Source organism: Echinops telfairi, unplaced genomic scaffold, assembly GCF_000313985.2.
Source record: "Echinops telfairi isolate 266 unplaced genomic scaffold, ASM31398v2 ScPeMD7_7469;HRSCAF=8507_1, whole genome shotgun sequence".
Lineage (NCBI taxonomy): Eukaryota > Metazoa > Chordata > Mammalia > Afrosoricida > Tenrecidae > Echinops > Echinops telfairi.
This window is the reverse complement of record NW_022111373.1, coordinates 81,209,983-81,228,226: the sequence shown is the minus strand read 5'-3', so window position 1 is coordinate 81,228,226 and position 18,244 is coordinate 81,209,983. Positions and strand designations below refer to the sequence as shown.

General features: G+C 38.8%; 1 protein-coding gene across 1 annotated transcript in view; it reads left to right on the top strand.

Annotated features, from left to right (window-relative positions):
- Positions 1-18,244, top strand: part of BDP1 (B double prime 1, subunit of RNA polymerase III transcription initiation factor IIIB) — a 104,385-nt gene that overhangs the window by 74,299 nt on the left and 11,842 nt on the right. Inside the window, exons 32-34 of the mRNA XM_045285229.1 lie at positions 14,870-15,020; positions 15,225-15,405; positions 17,970-18,027. Of these exons, the coding sequence (XP_045141164.1) occupies positions 14,870-15,020; positions 15,225-15,405; positions 17,970-18,027 (390 nt within the window). The remainder of the gene's footprint in view (positions 1-14,869; positions 15,021-15,224; positions 15,406-17,969; positions 18,028-18,244) is intronic.

The window sequence follows — 18,244 nt, the reverse complement described above, 5'->3', positions numbered from 1 at the left end:
CTTGATGGAGAAAGCTAACAGAAACAATAAAAAATGAAACCAAAATGAAACAGAAGGAAGAAAACTATAATAGTAATATAAAGATAAAAATAAAGAGCAAGAAAGAAAAGATCAACAATGTTTAAAAAAACCAGAGAAAATATTTCTTTCTTGGAACAATTGAGAAATATTTGAGCATAGAAAAAATTCAGGTTGGATTAAGAGACAGGTCAACTGACCAAGTATCATTTTCTACCATGGTTCGATTCACCGTAATCAAGTTTCAATAAGCTCTGTCTGAGTAAATCTGTTTGAGACCCTCACTTTGACTAGTAGGGATCTGCCAAAGGTCTAATCTGACCACTTTGCAGAGGAATTTTGGGTCCCACTGCCTTCCATAGCTTTGTACAAATTGGGTGTTCACAATTTAAGCTTTGATACTTTTTCCTTCATCATATTTGGATTTTGTTATTGTCATCTTTGGATCACACCAGCTGGTGTGCTTCTTCCATATGGACTCAGTTGACGCCTCACTTAGATGGCTGCTTGTTTGAATACAAGGCTGTCAATCTCTATGGGAAGAGACACTGTCATCTTTGCTTCGGTAGGACAGCCGGCATTTTTAAACTGCTGGCCTTATGGTTAGCAGCTCAATGTATAAACCACACCACCAGAACCCTTTAGTATGAAGTGATGTCCTATGGTTTTGATATGCATTTACCTGTTGGCCAGTGATGCTGAATTTCTCTTTATGTGTTTATTTTTATATGCAGATCTTTGCTCAATTTTATATTGAGTTACTTGGACTTTTTAATATTGGTTGTTTCTATTACTAAAACTTAATATATTGAAAACTGTGATTATAGAGTGCTATTTCATTTTCCTTTAAAAGATCATTTTATTGGGGGCTCTTATAACAATCCATTATTTCATTTTCTTTTAATGGCTTCATTATATTTTAATATATATTTTGACTTTTAGTCTCACTCCCTTTGCTGCCTCCCCTCCCTGCCAGAAATTGAACCTTTTAACAGGATAGTATAGGCTGAAAAAGTAGTGCAAGTCACATGCTGCCTAGTTGTACTGAACACGTAACTGAAAGATCTGTGTAGTTAGCACTGTCTTTTTCCTATTTGAGGCTCCTGGCTTCCAGGATTTCTCTTCAACCAGCAATGCCTATGGTGGAACATGCATACACAGATTATTTATTTATTACAGTAACATTTACTTTTGTGGTAAGTTTATCAAAAATCATTTGCCGTTTAAATCCGTTTTATTTGTACAATTCAATGACACTAATTACTTTAACCATGCAGCACTATCATTACCACTATCCATTTCCAATTTTCTCCCAATTATCCTTAATAGAAATTCAGTGCTCTTTAATTTCCCATTACCTCTGACAAGTACCCTTGTTTTAACCACTAATATACTTTGATCTCTATGCATTTGCCTATTCTAGATATTTCATATAAATGGGATTGTACAATATTGATCCTTTTGTGTCTGATTTATTTCATTCAGCAAAATGTTTTCTAGATTCATTCATATTGCAACATATATCAGAATTTTATTTCTTTTTATGTAAATAATAGTAAAATAACAGTTTAAGTGGATGTATATGCCATTTTATTCATCTGTTTGAAATTCCTCTACCTATTGACCATTGTGACTCATGGTACAGTGAACAGTAATATACAAGTATCTGTTTGACCTCATGTTTTCAAGTCTCTTTAGGATATACCTTGATGTGGGATTGCTGAGTCATATGGTAGTTCCCTGTTTTATTTTTTTAAGGACCCAAAAATCCTTTCCACAGCTGCTGTGCCTTTTTATTTCTCCACATCTTCACTAACATTTGTTATATTCTCTTTTTCTCATAATAGTCATCCTGGTTGAGGTGAGCTGGTATTTACTTTTTAAAAAATGTACCAGTTAGTGAAAGGAATAACATTCTTAAAGCAAGATAACTGATCTCAATCTCCTTTTCTCAGTTATTCCTCACCCATTAACATAAAATCACTCACCCTGTAGTTTCCTTATTAATCTTACTCACTGCACGGTTCCTATCTAGTCTCTCAACTTGCAAGTTATCAATTTGATCTTACATAGCTAGTTCTTAAAAGAGCACAATGTTCAAATCAGACAGATTTTTATTAATTAAGCTATACTATTGTTTGGTTTTAGGAAGACTTCAGGAGATATTTTTGGAGTAGTAAATTTAAAAAATTACCCCAGGGCAGTAGTTTCAGAACTTCACCAACCTTCATGGCTCTAGGAAGTCTAAAAACTCCATGAGAATTTAAAATTGTTTTCTACATTTATCTCATTTTGATCAGGAATCTTCTATAGAATCATGAACAAAATGTTCAGTAATGGTAACTGGGCACCATTCAATTTATCAGGTCTCATGGCAAAAGAAGCAATTGTTCATGGAGATAATTAGGCCACACATTGCCATCCTAACTCTCCTTCCTCTGATGTTCCAGGCAAATAGAAACCAATTGTGCCTTGGTTGACCACTGAGAAGCTTTGAAGAACCTAGGTACTGAACATCAAATGTAGGAGGCAGACAATAGGTTATTAGGCCCATTAAATAGGATGTTCCATGAAATCATGACCTCTTGAGCCTCCAAACTAAGAAAGCCAATCCTTTGAATCTTGGAGTTTTACAAAAGAGGCTACTTATTTTTGTCACTGTTGTAAATCCAACTAATAAATAGCTTTTTACAATTTACAGCAGCAATTGCAACAATCAGTTGTGTAATCCTACCCCTAATCAATGTGATTTTTTACCCTTGCCATTCAATTCCCCTTTAATCTCTTTATCTAGCTGCTGCTGACCACTTAATTATTAACTTTGGTTTCTATGTATTTGCCTTTCCTTGTCTTTTTGTATAAGTGATTGTGTTAGACAGGGTTCTCTAGAGAGATAAAAACAAATTGCTGATAATTTAATATATTTATTTATAAAGATAATTTGATATATAACACAAGAAACGAACTGTTAAATTATATACAGAAAAATATATAATACAAGAAATGAACAGTTAAATTATAAAGCAGTACAAATGGCTCAGTGCAACTCACTCCCATGAGAGAGAGTTGTGAGACACTAGCAGTCCTTCAAGTCTAGTCTGCTGCCAGGTCTTCCTCTATATAGAGAGAGCTAGGCTATCTCAGCACAGCAACCAATCACAAGGCAGGTCATCAACTGTCAGCCAGGTCACCAACCAGAGATGTCTTAAGGGGACCTCAACTTACAGCGACACAGTTCACAGGCTAGACGTCCCACAGGTAGTGTAGCCTGTAGATCGAGGCACAGAACAAGCAAGGGAGCCACACACTGGTCCGATGATCAAAGAGCGAGAGACAAGAAAGGCGAGGCTCACTGAGCCATTTATCTCTCCACCTTTCAGTTAATCCCACTTGTGTTTATCGGCCAGGCTGGCACAATAAACTATCTCAGTGATGTTATGTAACATTTGTCCTTTTGTGATTGACTTATTTCACTCAGTGTAATATCTTCACTGTGGTAGCTTTTGTGCTTTTGTGATGATGGAAACTAGGCCTCCAGTATTTCAAATACCAGCAGGGCCAGGTGAACAGGTTTCAGTGGTGCTTCCAAACTATAAACAAATAAGAGAGGCTTTCTACTTCCGAGGGATTAGCCACTGAAAACTTTATGAATAGCAGCAGAATGTCAGATATACTACCAGAAGATGAGTCTCGCGGGCTACATGATGCTCAGAATATGTTTGATGAGTAGCTACCTCCTAAAAATAGAGTGAATCTTAATGATATGAATGGAGCAAAAGCTTTCTAGACCTCATTTGCTGATGGTGCATGACTCAAAATGAGAAGAAAGAGCTATAAGCATCTGTTAATGATTTGAACATTGGAAAGTACAAAGTATGAATCTAGAAAAATTGGAAATAATAAAAAAATAAGTGAAATATATAAAGACATATTCTAGGCATCTGTGAGCTGAAATGGACTGGTTTTGGCCATTTTGATTCAGATAATGAAATGATTTACTGTGCTGGCAATGACAAATCCAAGATCAATGGTTTTACATTCATCATCAAAATGAACATTCAAAAAATCTTGAAGTACAATGCTAACTAACTATGATAGGATAATAACTCTAAACAAGTTCAGATAATATAACTATTATGGAAATTTACCCAACACTTAATAAGAGCTCTACCAACTTTTTTACTCTGAGATTGATCAAACATGCAATCAAAAGCTATTGATAATTACTGGCAATTCTAATGTGAAAGTGAAAGCAGTAGTTGGAAAATATGGCGTTGGTGGTAGAAGTGAAGCTGGAGATCTAATGATAGAATTTTGTAAGACCAATGACTTCTTCATTGTAAGCATTTCTTTTAGCAACACAAATGGCAGTTATACATGTGAACTTGGTCAGATGGAATCAACCTGACTATATTTGTAGGAAGAGACATGAAGTTCATTGTCATCAACCAAAACAAAGCCAGGACTTGACTATAGAACAGACTGTCAATTGCTCATATTTAAGTTCAAGTTGAAGTTGAAGAAAATTAAAGCAAGTTCACAAGAGTTAAAATATGACCGTCAGTAAATCCCATCTGAATTTCAAGACCATCTCAAGAACAGATGCATTGAACAATATAATGACAGAAGACCTGATGAGCTATGGGATGACATCAAGCACACTATACAAGGAAAAAAAAAGCAAAAGGTCATTGAATAAATGGGAAATAAATGAATGACTCAAAGGACTGAAACTTGCTCTTGAATTAGAGCTGTGGGTCTCAACCTTCCTAATGCCGTGACCCTTGAATGCAGTTGTTGTAGTGGCCCCCAACCATAAAGTGATTTTCATTGCTACTTCATAACTGTAATTTTGCTACTGTTAGGAATCGGGTGACCCTTGTGACAGGGTTGTTTGACTCCCAAAGGGGTCACGACCCATTGGTTGAGAACTGCTGATGTAGAGTAAAGCAGATGGAAGAAATGATGAAATAAAATAATTGATTAGAAAATTTCAGACAGCAGCTGGAAAACACAGAATAAAGGAATTAAATGTGCGAAGACCTGGAATTAAAAGCCAAAATGGAAGACCAACCCAACATACCCCAAACTGAAAGCATCGAAGAATAAAAGTGAATGAAGTTGTAATATTGAAGAATTGTATAGGCGAAATGTTGAGTGATGCAGAGGCCTGAAAAGAAGATGGAAGAGGGGAGCATGATAGAAGGACAGGAGGAAGGTGAAAGGAAATAGAGGAAAGAAATAGGCAAAAGTTATTAATAGAGGTATAGCTATAAGCATATATACGTATATTCATTTATAATGAAAGGGCTAGAGGCCAATGTACATATACTTATATGCTAAGTATTAAGATAGCAGACGGACTTTGGACCTCTACGCAAGACCTCCCTTAACACAAGGACACTTTGTTCTGATAACCTGGCATTCTGTGATGCTTAGCTTCCTGACACGGTCACTGAAGACAAAATGGGTGCATAAACAAATGTGAAGAGAGTGGATGGTGGCCGACTATCAAAAGATATTGTGTCTGGGGTCTTAAAGGCTTGAAGTTAAACAAGCAGCCATTTAGCTGGGAAGCAAATAAGCCCGCATGGAGGAAACACACCAGCCGGTGTGATCATGAGGTGTCGACAGGATCAGGTGTCAGGTATCAAAAGATCCAAAACAAACAACCGTATTGATGCGAACGAGGGGGGTTGGAGTGGAGATTGAAAGCCCATCTGTAGACAATTGGATATTCCCCCACGGAAGATTTATAAGAAGGGATGATTCAACCAAGGTGTATAATAACACCGACAAATCACATATCATTCCTTTAATTCCTGAATGCTTCTCTCCCCCTGCCTGCCACTACCATAACCCAGTTCCACCTTATAAATCTGACTAGACAGGAGAACACACATTGGTACAGATAAGAGCTCTCAACACATGGAATTCAAGACAGATAAACATCTTAGAAAAACAGTAGTGGGAGTAGCGATATCATGACAGTAGGGGGATGGTTTGGCAGGGGGAAAGGGGGAGAAAGGGGGACCCCATCAAGGGGGATGAATAACAGAAATATGGGTGAAGAAAGACAATGGACAGTGTGTGTAAGATAACAAAATAAAAAATATATGTAATTGATCAAGGATTCATGGGGGAAGGAGGGGGGAAAAGAGCTTATATCAAGGGCTCAAGTAGAAAATGTTTTGGAAATGATGGGAGCATGTACAAATAAGCTTGATACAATTAATGTGTGGGATATTATAAACTGTAAGAACCTCCAATAAAATGATTTTTAAAAAAGATGGAAAGATTACAGAGACACTATACCAAAAGGAATTGATCAGCAACAACCATTTTAAGAGGTAGTATATGATCAAGAAGGAATGGTTTTGAAGGAAGGAAGTCTAAACTTCATTGAAGGCTTTAGTGGAAAACAAGGCTCCAGGAATTGATGGAATACCAATCGGAGGTTTTCAACAAACTTAAGTAGTAATCATCTATGACAACCAACTGAAAGAGAACTTTATTGCCCATTCCAAAGAAAGATGACCCAACAAGATGAAGTTGTCAAGCAATATCATTAATATCACATGCAAGTGAACTTTGGTAAGGATAATGCAAACATGGCTACAGCAGTACATTAACAGGTAGCTGCCAAAAATTAAAGCTGGATTCAGAAGAGGACATGGTATAAGGGATGTCGTTGCTGATGTCAGATGGGTCTTGGCAAAAAGCAGAGAATACTAGAAGGATTGTTACTGTATTTTATTGACTATACAGAGGCACTCGATTATGTGGATCGTAATATGCTATGGATAACATTGAGAAGACTGGGAATTCTATAATGTGACTGTGCTTATGCAGAATATGTATATAGACCAAGAGGCAGTCAAAAGAACAAAGCAAGGCAATACTGCATATTTTAAAATCAGGAAAGGTGTATTGTGTCAAGGATGAATTCTTTTACTATACTTTCTCAATCTGTGTGCTGAGGAAAAAAAGCTCAGAAGCTGCTATATTATATGAAGAAGAATGGGGCATCAGGGTTGGAAGAAGGCTTTTTAACACACTTTGATATGAGGTGACACAACCTTGTTTGCTAAAAGTGAGGAGGACTTGAAGCAGTTGCTGTTGTAAATCAAAGCATGTATTTTGCTACTCAATGTAAAGTAAACCCAAACCCTCAAAACTGCATCAATAGACATCATGACAAAAGAGGAAAGATTGAAATTTTAAAAGTTTTCATCCACAATCAATGCTCATGGAAGCAGCAGTGAAGAAATCAAATGACATATTGCATCAGACAAATCTGCATAAGGTTTCTTAAAAATAATGAGTAGCAAGAATTTTGCTTTGAAGACTGAAATATGCTTAACCTAATGTATGGTATTGTCAGTGGCTTCAAATACATGGGGCAGTTAGATCAGGAATAAGGAAGACCGAAAAAGAATCAGTACATTTGAATTGATGTTTGCAAAGAATACTAAAAGTACCTTTGCCTGCCAAAATGACAAAACTTGTGGAAGTATGTATAGCCAGAATGCTTCCTAGCAGAGAGAACTTGGTGAGACTTAGTCTCATATATTTTGGTTAAGCTATCAGGAGAAAAATGCAATCAAGATGCATTGAGGTAGGCCCTTGACAAGATGGATTAACACAGTAGTTGCAACAGTGAATGGGCTCAAACATAGAATCAGTTTTGAGGATGGTGCAGGAGTGGGTGGTGTTTCACCTTGTTGTACATGTTGTCACTATAAGTCAGAGCTGACTCGATGGCGATGGCACCTACAACATCGGGGAGAATAGTCCCTGGAGGAAGACATCATGCTTTAATTAATAGAGGGTTAGCCAAAAAAGAGGAAGACTCGTGGAGATGGATTGACATAGTGGCTGCAACAATAGGCTCAAGCATAACAATTGTGAGGATGGCAAAGGAACGGCTGGTGTTTTCTTCTGTTTTACCTTGGGTTGATAGGAGTCATAACGATTAGATGGTACCTAAAGACAACAAAGTCTTCAAGCTCTTTTCATATTGTAAGGTGTATTAAGATTTCATTTCTACAATTAGTGCTCATGAAAGAAGCAGTCAGGAGGTCAAAATTGTATTGGGCACATCTGCTGTAAAAGACCTCTTTAACAGGTTGAAGAGCAAGGATGTTAGTTTGACCCAAGTCATGGTATTGCTTTCATAGGCATGTGAGAGCTGGACAATTAATAAAGAAGAACAAAGAAGAACCAATGTATATGAATTATAGTGCTGGTGAAGGCATTGAATAGATCACAGACTTCCAGAAGAATGACCAAATGTCTCTTGGAAGAAGTACAGCCAGAATGCTCCACAGAAGTAAGGGTAGCAAGACTACATCTCATGTGCTTTGGACATGTCATCAGGAGAGACCAGTCCCCAAAGAAGGATATCATGTCTGTTAAAGTAGAAGGACAATGAAAAAGAGGAAGACCCTGAATGAGATGGAGTGACATGGTAGCTCCAACAATGGGCTCAAACATAACAATTGTGAGGGTAATGCGGGACCGGGCAGTATTTCATTGTGTGTCACAAAGAGTCACTATGAATTGGAAATAACTGGATTATACCCTTCGTATAAGCTCTGGGAAATGCTGAACGATATTGACATACCACTCAGGCCTGTCCCAATCCCAACTACGTGGACAGTCCCCCTCCCCCCAGAAGAATTTACTTTAGAGGACAGCACTGAAGCTACAACTCGGGGAGAGGGACAGGTCTGATCCGAACACACAGGAACAAATAAAGGGGGAGGAAGAGAGTGGAGCACATCCTGGCCCACCAAGCCCTGAGGACCATATCCCCTCTCAGAGCAGCCAATGCAAAGAGAGGACCATATGGCTGGCCCCACTAAAAGACAAGACATCCCTCACTGACCCATGGCCCTATGGGGGATAACACTGGAGACACAGTGTGGGAATGGTGCCTGATCTGACCCCATCACACCGAGGGCGTGCAACAGAACAGCAAGGGGAGCAGAGCAAGGAAGTCCTGAGGGAATGTGAAAAATAGACTTTGGGGCCAGGGAGTGGCACCCTATCAGACTCCACCTGAAAACGTTCCTACTAAAGGTCAGCACACAGACCAACTATTTATAGGCTTTTCTTTTTTTGTCATTTTTGTTGTTGTTTTGTTTTCTTTTATTGCTTTGTTTTGCTCTGTCTTGTTTTTTGTGCATATTGTTATCTCTGCAGGTCTGTCTAGATAAGATAGGCAGGATAAACAATCTGGAGGAGAAAACAATGGGACAGACAGTTCTGGGGGACACGGGAGAGAGGGAGGCAGGGGAAAGGAAGTGGGTGTTAACAAATCCAGGGACAAGGGAACAACAAGTGATCCATAATCGGTGGCAAGGAGGGTGTAGGAGGCCTGGTAGGGCTTGAACGAGGGCAGTGTAACCGAGAGGAATTACTGAAACCCAAATGAAGGCTGAATATGATAGTGGGACAAGAGGAAAGTAAATGGAAATAGAGGAAAGAACTAGGAGGCAAAGGGCATTTATAGAGGTCTAAATACAGGCATGTACATATGTAAATATATTTATATATGATGATGGGAAAATAGATTTATGTGCATATATTTATAGGTTCATTGTTAAAGGTAGCAGAAGGACATTGGGTCTCCACTCAAGTACTCCCTCAATGCAAGAACACTTTGTTCCTTTAACCTGGCATTCCATGATGCTCACCTTCTTTATACTATCACTGAAGACAAAGAGGGTGCATAAGCAAATGTGAAGAATGCTGATGGTGCCCAGTTATCAAAAGATATAGCGTCTGCGATCTTAAAGGCAAACAAGCGGCCATCTAGTTCAGAAACAACAAAGCCCACATGGAAGAATCACACCAGCCTGTGTGATTCTGAGGTGTCGAATGAATCAGGTATTAGGCATCAAAGCACCAAAAATTATGTCATTGTGAATGAGGGGTAGTGCGGAGTGGGAACCCAAAGTCCATCTGTAGGCAGCAGAGATGTCCAGCAGGACATCCCCTTAAAGAAGGGTTGTGGGGAGGAGATGAGCCAGTCAGGGTGCAATGTAGGAATGATGAAACATACAACTTTCTTCTAGTTCTTTAATGCTTCCTCCCCCCTACTATCATGATCCCAGTTCTAGTTTACAAATCCAGCTAGATCAGAGGATATACACTGCTACAGATAGGAACTGGACACACAGGGAATCCAGGACAGATGAACCCCTCAGGACCAGTGGTGAGAGTGACAATACCGGGACGGTAGAGGGAGGGTGGGGTAGAAAGGGGGAACCATGACAAGGATCTCCATATAACTCCCCCACCACCACCACCACCCCCACCCCCTGGCCAGGGATGGACAATGGGAAAGTGGGTAAAAGGAGACTTCGGACAGTGTAAGACATAAAAATAAATAAATAAATTATCAAGGGTTCGTGAGGGATGGGGGCCAGGGAGGGAGGGGGGAAAATGAGCTGATACCAAGGGCTCAAGTAGAAAGCAAATGTTTTGAGAATGATGGTAGCAACAAATGTGCAAATGTGCTTGACACAATGGTTGTATGTATGCATTGTGATAAGAGTTGTACAAGCTCCCAATAAAATGATGAAAAAACCCAACAACTCAGAGCTGTAAGTTAAAAGGAACAAATAAATCATGTGTGCTTGTGAAACCCTCAAAAATTTTTCTTTTACTGGCTGAGTGGCATTCCCTGTTTGTACTACATTTTGTTTATTCATCTGTCAAGGGCATTTAGGTTATTTTTCCCTGTTGACTATTGTGAGTAGTGCTTTAATGAACACAGGTTTACAGGTCTGTGTGAGTCTCTGATTTCAACTTGTGGAATGAAATTGTCGGGTCATCTGTTAGCTTTATTTTCAGGTTCATTGGATAACTTTTAACACTGTTTTGCACGGTGACTTTTCTATTTTGTGTTTACATGAGCTCTTAGTTTTCCCACATACTCGCTAAAGTTCTTTTTTTTGTTGTTGCTAAAGTTCTTTATATTCTATTTGTTCCTGTTTTTTTCCTGAGCTGTCTTATTAAACCAAAATCTGAACCCACATCTGTGGAGTTGATTCTGACTAATAGCAACCCTGTAGGAGGGCAGAGTGGAATTAGCTCTTCTGTTCTAGTGAGAGGACCACCACTTACACGTAAAGAGAAAATCCTTAGAGCCATGCCGATAACTGGCGTTATGATAAATCTTGTGGCACACAGGGAAGATTGAAGTTGTCAGGGATTTCATTCTTGTACTCGGGGCTGCTTTGAGCTGGAACCACCTTGCCAGCTCCTAACAACAGTGGGAGAGAAATAGTGTTGGTGTTGATTTCATCTCTGATGACTAATGACACTGAGCATTGTTTTGTGTGTTAGAAAGCCATTTGAATTTCCTTTCTGGTGCAATGTGTATCCATTCCTGTGCCCATTTTATGATTGATTTGTCTTTTTGTTAAGGTTTTGAAGCTTTAGGTGTATGTATGTTCCTGATTACATTTTTTTGTCGGCTTATGTGGTTTCTGAAGTTACGTTCCCAGTTGGTAGCTTGCCTTTTTACTTTTTTTAACAATATTTTGATGAACAGAGTTTTAAATTTTATGAGGTCACATTTGTTTATTTTGTTTTGTTGTTTGCACTTTTTATTATATTAGATAGTCCAATGTTAAAAATTAAGCTTAACAGCATTGCTCCTTCATTTTTGTCTAGGAATTTTAATGTTTTTAGTTTGCACAGTTAGGTCCCTATTCCTTCATTTATTTGATTTTGTGTATGGTGTGATGCAAAGACTTGGTTTCATTGTTTTGCTTATCGAAATACAATTTTCCTAGCATCATTTGTTGGAAACACTCATCTCTCCTGATCTAATGGAGTTAGTTCATATACTGTATTGAGCAGTACACAGATACTGTTTCTTTAAAATTTTTAAAAATTTTAATAAATCATTTTATTGGTCCTTACAGCTCTTATAACAATTCATACATCCATTGTATCAAGCACATTTGTACATATGTTGCCATCATCATTTCCATTTTCTTTCTACTTGAGCCCTTGGTATCAGCTCTTCTTTCTCCTCCTTTCCTCCCCACCCTCCCACGCTCATGAATCCTTGATCAGTCATATATTATGATTGGTAAGTCATACATTATTATGTTCCACGTCTTTTACCGCTTCCTGTCTCCCTTCACCCAGGCTTCTGTCGTTTGTCCCTGCAGGTGTGGGCTTGTATGTCAGTCTTTGTGATCGGTTCCCCCTTCTCCCCCCACTTTCTCCTTATCCTCATGGTATCACTGCTCTCATTACTGTTCCTGCGGGGTTTATCTGTCCTGGATTCCCTGTGTCAAGAGCTCTTATCTGTACCAGTGTACATGCTCCGGTCTAGCCAGATTTGTGAGGTAGAATTGGGGTTATGATAGTGCGAGTTAGAAAGCATTAAAGAACTAGAGGAATGTTGTATGTTTCATCGGTGCTATGCTGCACCCTGGCTAGCTCGTATCTTTCTTGTGACCCTTCTGTGATGAGATGTCCAATCGTCTACAGATGGGTTTTGGGTCTCCACTCTGACCCCCTCGTTTACATCGAAATGGTTGTTTGTTTTTGGCTTTCTGATGCCTGGTACCTGATCCTGTTGACACCTTGTGATCACACACACAGGTTGTTGTCCTTCTTCCATGTGGGCTTCGTTGCTTCCCTGCTAGATGGCTGCTTGTTTAACTTTAAGGCTTTAAGACCCCAGACGCTACATCTTTTGATAGCTGGGTACCATCAGCTTTCTTCACCACATTTGCTTATGCACCATTTTGTCTTCAGCGATCATGTCAGGAAGATGAGTCTCACAGAATGATAGGTTATTAGGACAACGTGTTCTTGCATTGAGGGAGTACCGTGAACTCTCGTTTATCGCGGTTAATTGGTTCTAGACCCTACCGTGATAAATGACATTCCGCGAAGTAGGATTCCTTATTTGTAAATCAAATATTTTCGTAGTTAGAGCATAGAGGACATGAAAAAACACCCTTTAGTCACCATTACACTCGTATTACCCAATTTATTAAACGAAAAAGGGAAAATACAGTAAAACATTTTGGACGTTACAATGATCATTTATTATTTATTATATTATTTATGGCATCTAGTTTACAGTATTACATATTTCACATACAGTATTATTATACATAGTTCTTACAAATACTGTAATCAGTAGCCTATGAAATGACTTAAGGGATGTACTCTACAGGTGGGTCGTCGTCTTTTTCCTCTGAAGGAGCGGGTGTAGGCAGTGGGTGCTGTTACGCAAAAACCGCGATAGAGTGAAGCCGCGGAAGTCGAAGCGCGAAGTGGCGAGGGTTCACTGTACTTGAGTGGAGGCCCAATGTCCATCTGCTACCTTAATACCTATAAATATATGTACATAGACCTATATCCATATTGTTTTATATTAATATATTTACATACGTACATTCCTATGTTTGTACCTCCATAAATGTCTTTTGCCTCCTAGTTTTTCCCTCTATTTCCTTTTACTTTCTTCCTGTCCCACTGTCATGTTCGACCTCCATCCGGCTCTCTGTACTTCCTCTCAGTTACATTGCACTTGGTCCAGCCCCACCAGGCAGTCTATGCCCTCCTTGCCATCAGATTTAGATCTCTTGTTGTTCCCTTGTCCCTGGGTTTGTTTTCTCCTCTCTCCCTTTTCCCCGCCTCCTCCTCCTCTCCCCTGTCCCATCAGCACCATGGGTCCCATTGTTTTCTCCTCGGGCTTGTTTGTCCTGCCCCTCTTATATAGATAGACATAAAAAAGGAAAAATAGACTATGAATAGTTCCAGGTCTGTCTGCTGACCCTTAATGAATGTTTTCCGATTGGGTCTGATGCAGTGCCAAGCCCTGCCCCCTGAGTCCAAAGTCTGTTTTCAGAATTCCTTGGGGGCTTAGTTGCTTTGCTCCCCTTGCTGCTCTGTTGCGCTCCCTTCGTGTTTTGCCTGGTGTTGGGGTGTCAGACCAGGCACAATTCCTGCACTGTGTCAGATACAGTTTCTGAGTTAAGATTCAGATTACCTTTTTCATATTGAAGTCATATTTTCCTATTTTTGACATTATTCTTTGTACCACAGCTCCTTCACCAGTCCTTCTCCAAGACTTCCTTTATGTGGAACTAACCAGACCCCATGTGTACCTACTTGTAAACCACTTTTGCAGATGGGTTTCTAGTTAAAATGCCACCACCAGGAAGTGAGATTACAGTTGGTGGAAGACATGCTTGAATGTTTGTGGTAGACCAATGGTTCATTTTATGTTTATTAATCATCTATTTCATTGTCAGAAATTTCGTTGGCCAGGACAACTTTTCTGCCTTACAGATAACTTGCTTTTGGATTAAGAGAATGTTAGAAGAGTCACTCGATAATGGACTGTTTTGGGGTATATCTTAAATGTGTGCTCTCTTCCCTTGTTTTTGCTTTTGAGACTCTTTCCCCTTGGTGTAGTAAGTGTACATGTAACAAATTGCTTGACTTATCAATAGTCTTCACATGTATAAGTCAGTGACATTACTTTATGTTTTTCATGGTGACCAGTGATAAATATTATCTGTTAAACTTTTTCACGTCACCCTTTAGAGTAGGCCAATGTGCCCTAAGCAGTGAGTACCCTCCTTCCCTTTCACCCCAGTGAACCAGTGATAATTTGGTCTCTGCGTACTTATTTCAGGAAACCCGGGGCATTGTCGGGCAAGAGTTGCAGAGATGGTGGTTCAAACCCACCAGCCCCTTATTGGTTTTTTTAGATTTGTTTTGCTTGTCCTAGATATTTCATATAAATGGAATGTTGTATATACTGGCCATGATGTATACATAATTTTTTTTTTGGTTTAAGAAACTGAGGAAAATGGTGTTAAAGGAACAGACTTGGAAGATAAGAACCTTGGATCAATTATAACAGCAGATAATAAGGAGCAGAACACTTTGGCGTGTGCACATGTTGTTGAAGGAACTAGTATTTCACAAGAAGCCAATCTGACTGAAAAGTAAGAGGGAAGAGATTCTGTTTTATCTGTAGCCAGAGCTGTAAAAATAAGAATTGGATTGAAAAGTGTCTTCTGGTGCATGAAATATATTTTAGAAGTTTAAGAACTATTGAATTAAATGATTTTTGAAGCAACTGGCTTTTAAAAATCATTTATTCTGTGGTTGTATGCTTGATTTCAAATACATACAAAACTCTCTTTTAGAAATGATGGTCAAGAAGAAGAGCCTCAAGAGGTTCAGAGATTGTCGGTTGCTCCAATAGTTTCTTCAGAGACAAGAACCCACATGATTGTTCTGGGTAGGGGTCTTGGTGAGAGTCCTGTTAAAGAGCCCCTGACAAAGCTTTCCAGTGGAGACAGTGTGCCTACGCTCCGTGAACCAGAGGTAAAAGATTGTAAAATATAACAAGGGATGGTTAGGAGTTTTCCCCCATTTAACAAAAAGTAATGTTTAATTTACACGTACCTTTTTTATGTTTTGGTAATCATACAGTCACATCACCACCACCACAATCAAATAATGAACAGTCGCATTACCCCTGGATACTCCCAGTGCCCACCCATAGTCTCTGGCAACCAGTGATTTGCTTTCTATCTAACTTTACCTTAGCAAGAATTTATTATGATAGAATTTTAAATGTGCTTTTGTCTCTGGAGCATAGAGATAAATCAGCTAATACCAAGCTTTTTTGTAAAAGCTTTGAAGAAAGGAATAGTTTTATGCACAGAGGACTCACCTTTTGTTTCTGAGATCTCAAATCTGAGGAGTTCATTTACAGAGCATGCATGCCTTTATTGAGATGTTATGTCTGTATGTGTGACACTGTGGAAGGTACTGAGGATACAATGCTTCAAGAAGAGATGAGTATATGCCTGTTTGCACTCAGTGTGGTAGGTGCCAAGTGTGAGAAAAGTTTGCACAAGAGTCCATAGGAGTGCGCCTCAGCCGCTTTCAATTTAGTCAGTCTCTGGTAATAGGTAATAGGTCCCAAACCTAGAAATGTTTTTTGAAGCTTCTCAGGGGTTCCCATTAGCATCCAGGATTGAGAGAATACCTGATCTTGGCTGAAGAGTGAGCATGCGCTAGCAAGGTGTGAGGTAGCATAACATGCTCTGGGACCTGAAAATAATTATGAGTGGAATCTAAAAGAAGAATAGTTAGGAATACAGTTAGAAAGGTAGCCAGGGGACAGAGCATAATAGGTTTTTTATTACTTGCTAATGAGTTTGTATCCAGAATGTGATATTTTCTCCTCAACTTCTCTTATTTTCCTTTTTATAAAAGAATTGCAAACTTAGAGAAAAGTTGTAACAGTGGTGCAGGGTAGGTACTCTCTTATGTCCTTTACTTGCATTCATCCATGGTCACATTATGTTTTTCTCTCTTTCTCTCACTCTTATCTCAATAGATAGATCTGTGGATGAAAAAACTAACCAGTAAGTTCATTGCCATCAAGATGATTCTGACTCATAGCAACACTGTAAGGAGAGTAGGATTGCTTCATAGTGTTTCCAAAGCCATAAATCCTTGAGGAGTGGCTGATGGATTTGAACCACCAAACTTGGTTAGCAGCTGGACCTTTTAACCACTGTCACTGGGGCTTACTATATAATGTTATTGGGTTACTGTTAAATTACTTCAGTGTGATAATAGTATTATCACTACTGTGTAACACCCTTGTAATTATGAGATAAAAGCTGAAGTAATTAGGGATGAATACATATCTGCTTTCTTTCAAATGGTATATGTTTTTAAAAGTATCTATCTGCTCTATTATAGGTAGATACTCTATCTCTTTTTAGGTAGGTACTTTAAAAAAGAAAATGAACCATATGAAAGTAAACAGCAGATACTAACTTTAAACCCCTCTGTACTCTAGCTTTGACCTCATTGAAAACACACATTCTGCAGAGAAGTGACCATATGAAGTATGTCTTTTGGAATAAATTTGTTGTATGAAATTTAACATTGATTTGATAATATTATGGATCATGCAGTTCTTTTTTTTTCTTTTGTGAACTTAATATTTTAGATGAGTCAAGGCTGCTTTACAATTTGAACTTTTAAATGACTTCCTCATTATTAGATTCAGTTTAAACAGTTTGGGCAAGATTGCTACACAGGTCATGATATGTCCTTCCATTTACATCACATTAGTAGATAGATCGTATTACTTTGCCACACCATTGCTGTGCTGAATAATCTTTTTGGTTAGGAAAGTAAATTTCTCTATTGGAAAGGCATCTCTTCCACTTTGTGTGAATAAGTCCAATGAGACTCAGTCATCTTTCACACAATAATTTTAGCATCTATCGATCTTTATTGGTTATGAGTTGGGCGGCTAATCACGTCAGCCATCGGAAACCACCAGCCGCTCCAAGGGGGAAAGACGGGCCTTCCTACTCCCATTAAAAGTTACGCAGTCTCAGAAACTCACAGGGGCAGTTCTGCTCTGGCTTACAGGGTCCTTATGAGTATCGACTCGATGACAGTGAGAGTAAGTGAGTGATTGATGATCTTTGCCTGAGTCAGTTATCACATTATTGATTGCAAAATGAAATTTTTAAGGTTTTAAGCAGAAGACAGTGAAAATCAGAATTTTATTTTAGAAAGGTGATGTATGCAATTTTGTGGAAACAGAGAGATTTATACTGAAAACGAGGAGCCAAGTTTCAGATGTCACCTGTGTGGTAGAACTGAAGAGACAGTTTAGGGGTGTGGATCTCCCAATATTTTTCTTTCATTCCCTAGAATACACATAGTTAACAATTGAGTCATGATGTGTGTGTTTAAATGAATAAAACATTTATTAGGAAAGCTAAAAGATAAAAAACCCAAACAAAGCTACCTATGGGGAATTCAGGCCTAAAGTTTGGATTATTATCTCTTCAAAATTGTTAGGGTAAGTTCTGAAAACTAAGATTTTTCTTTCTAATTTTTCATGGCAGTATACAAGTATTCCAGAAGTCCAACAAGAGAATGTACTCAATGCGCAAGACCTAACAGGTATGATAATCTGCTTCAGTAGGTGCTGTAAGCCTTCAGTAGCCGTGCTTGTAGCCTATACTTTTATTGGGGGCTCTTACATCTCTTATCACAATCCATACATTCCTCCAATGTGTCGAGCACATTTGCACATATGCCACCATCATCATTTTCAAAGCATTCTCTTCCCACTTGAGCCCCTGATATCAGCTCCCCATTTCTTCCCCCCTCCCCCGCC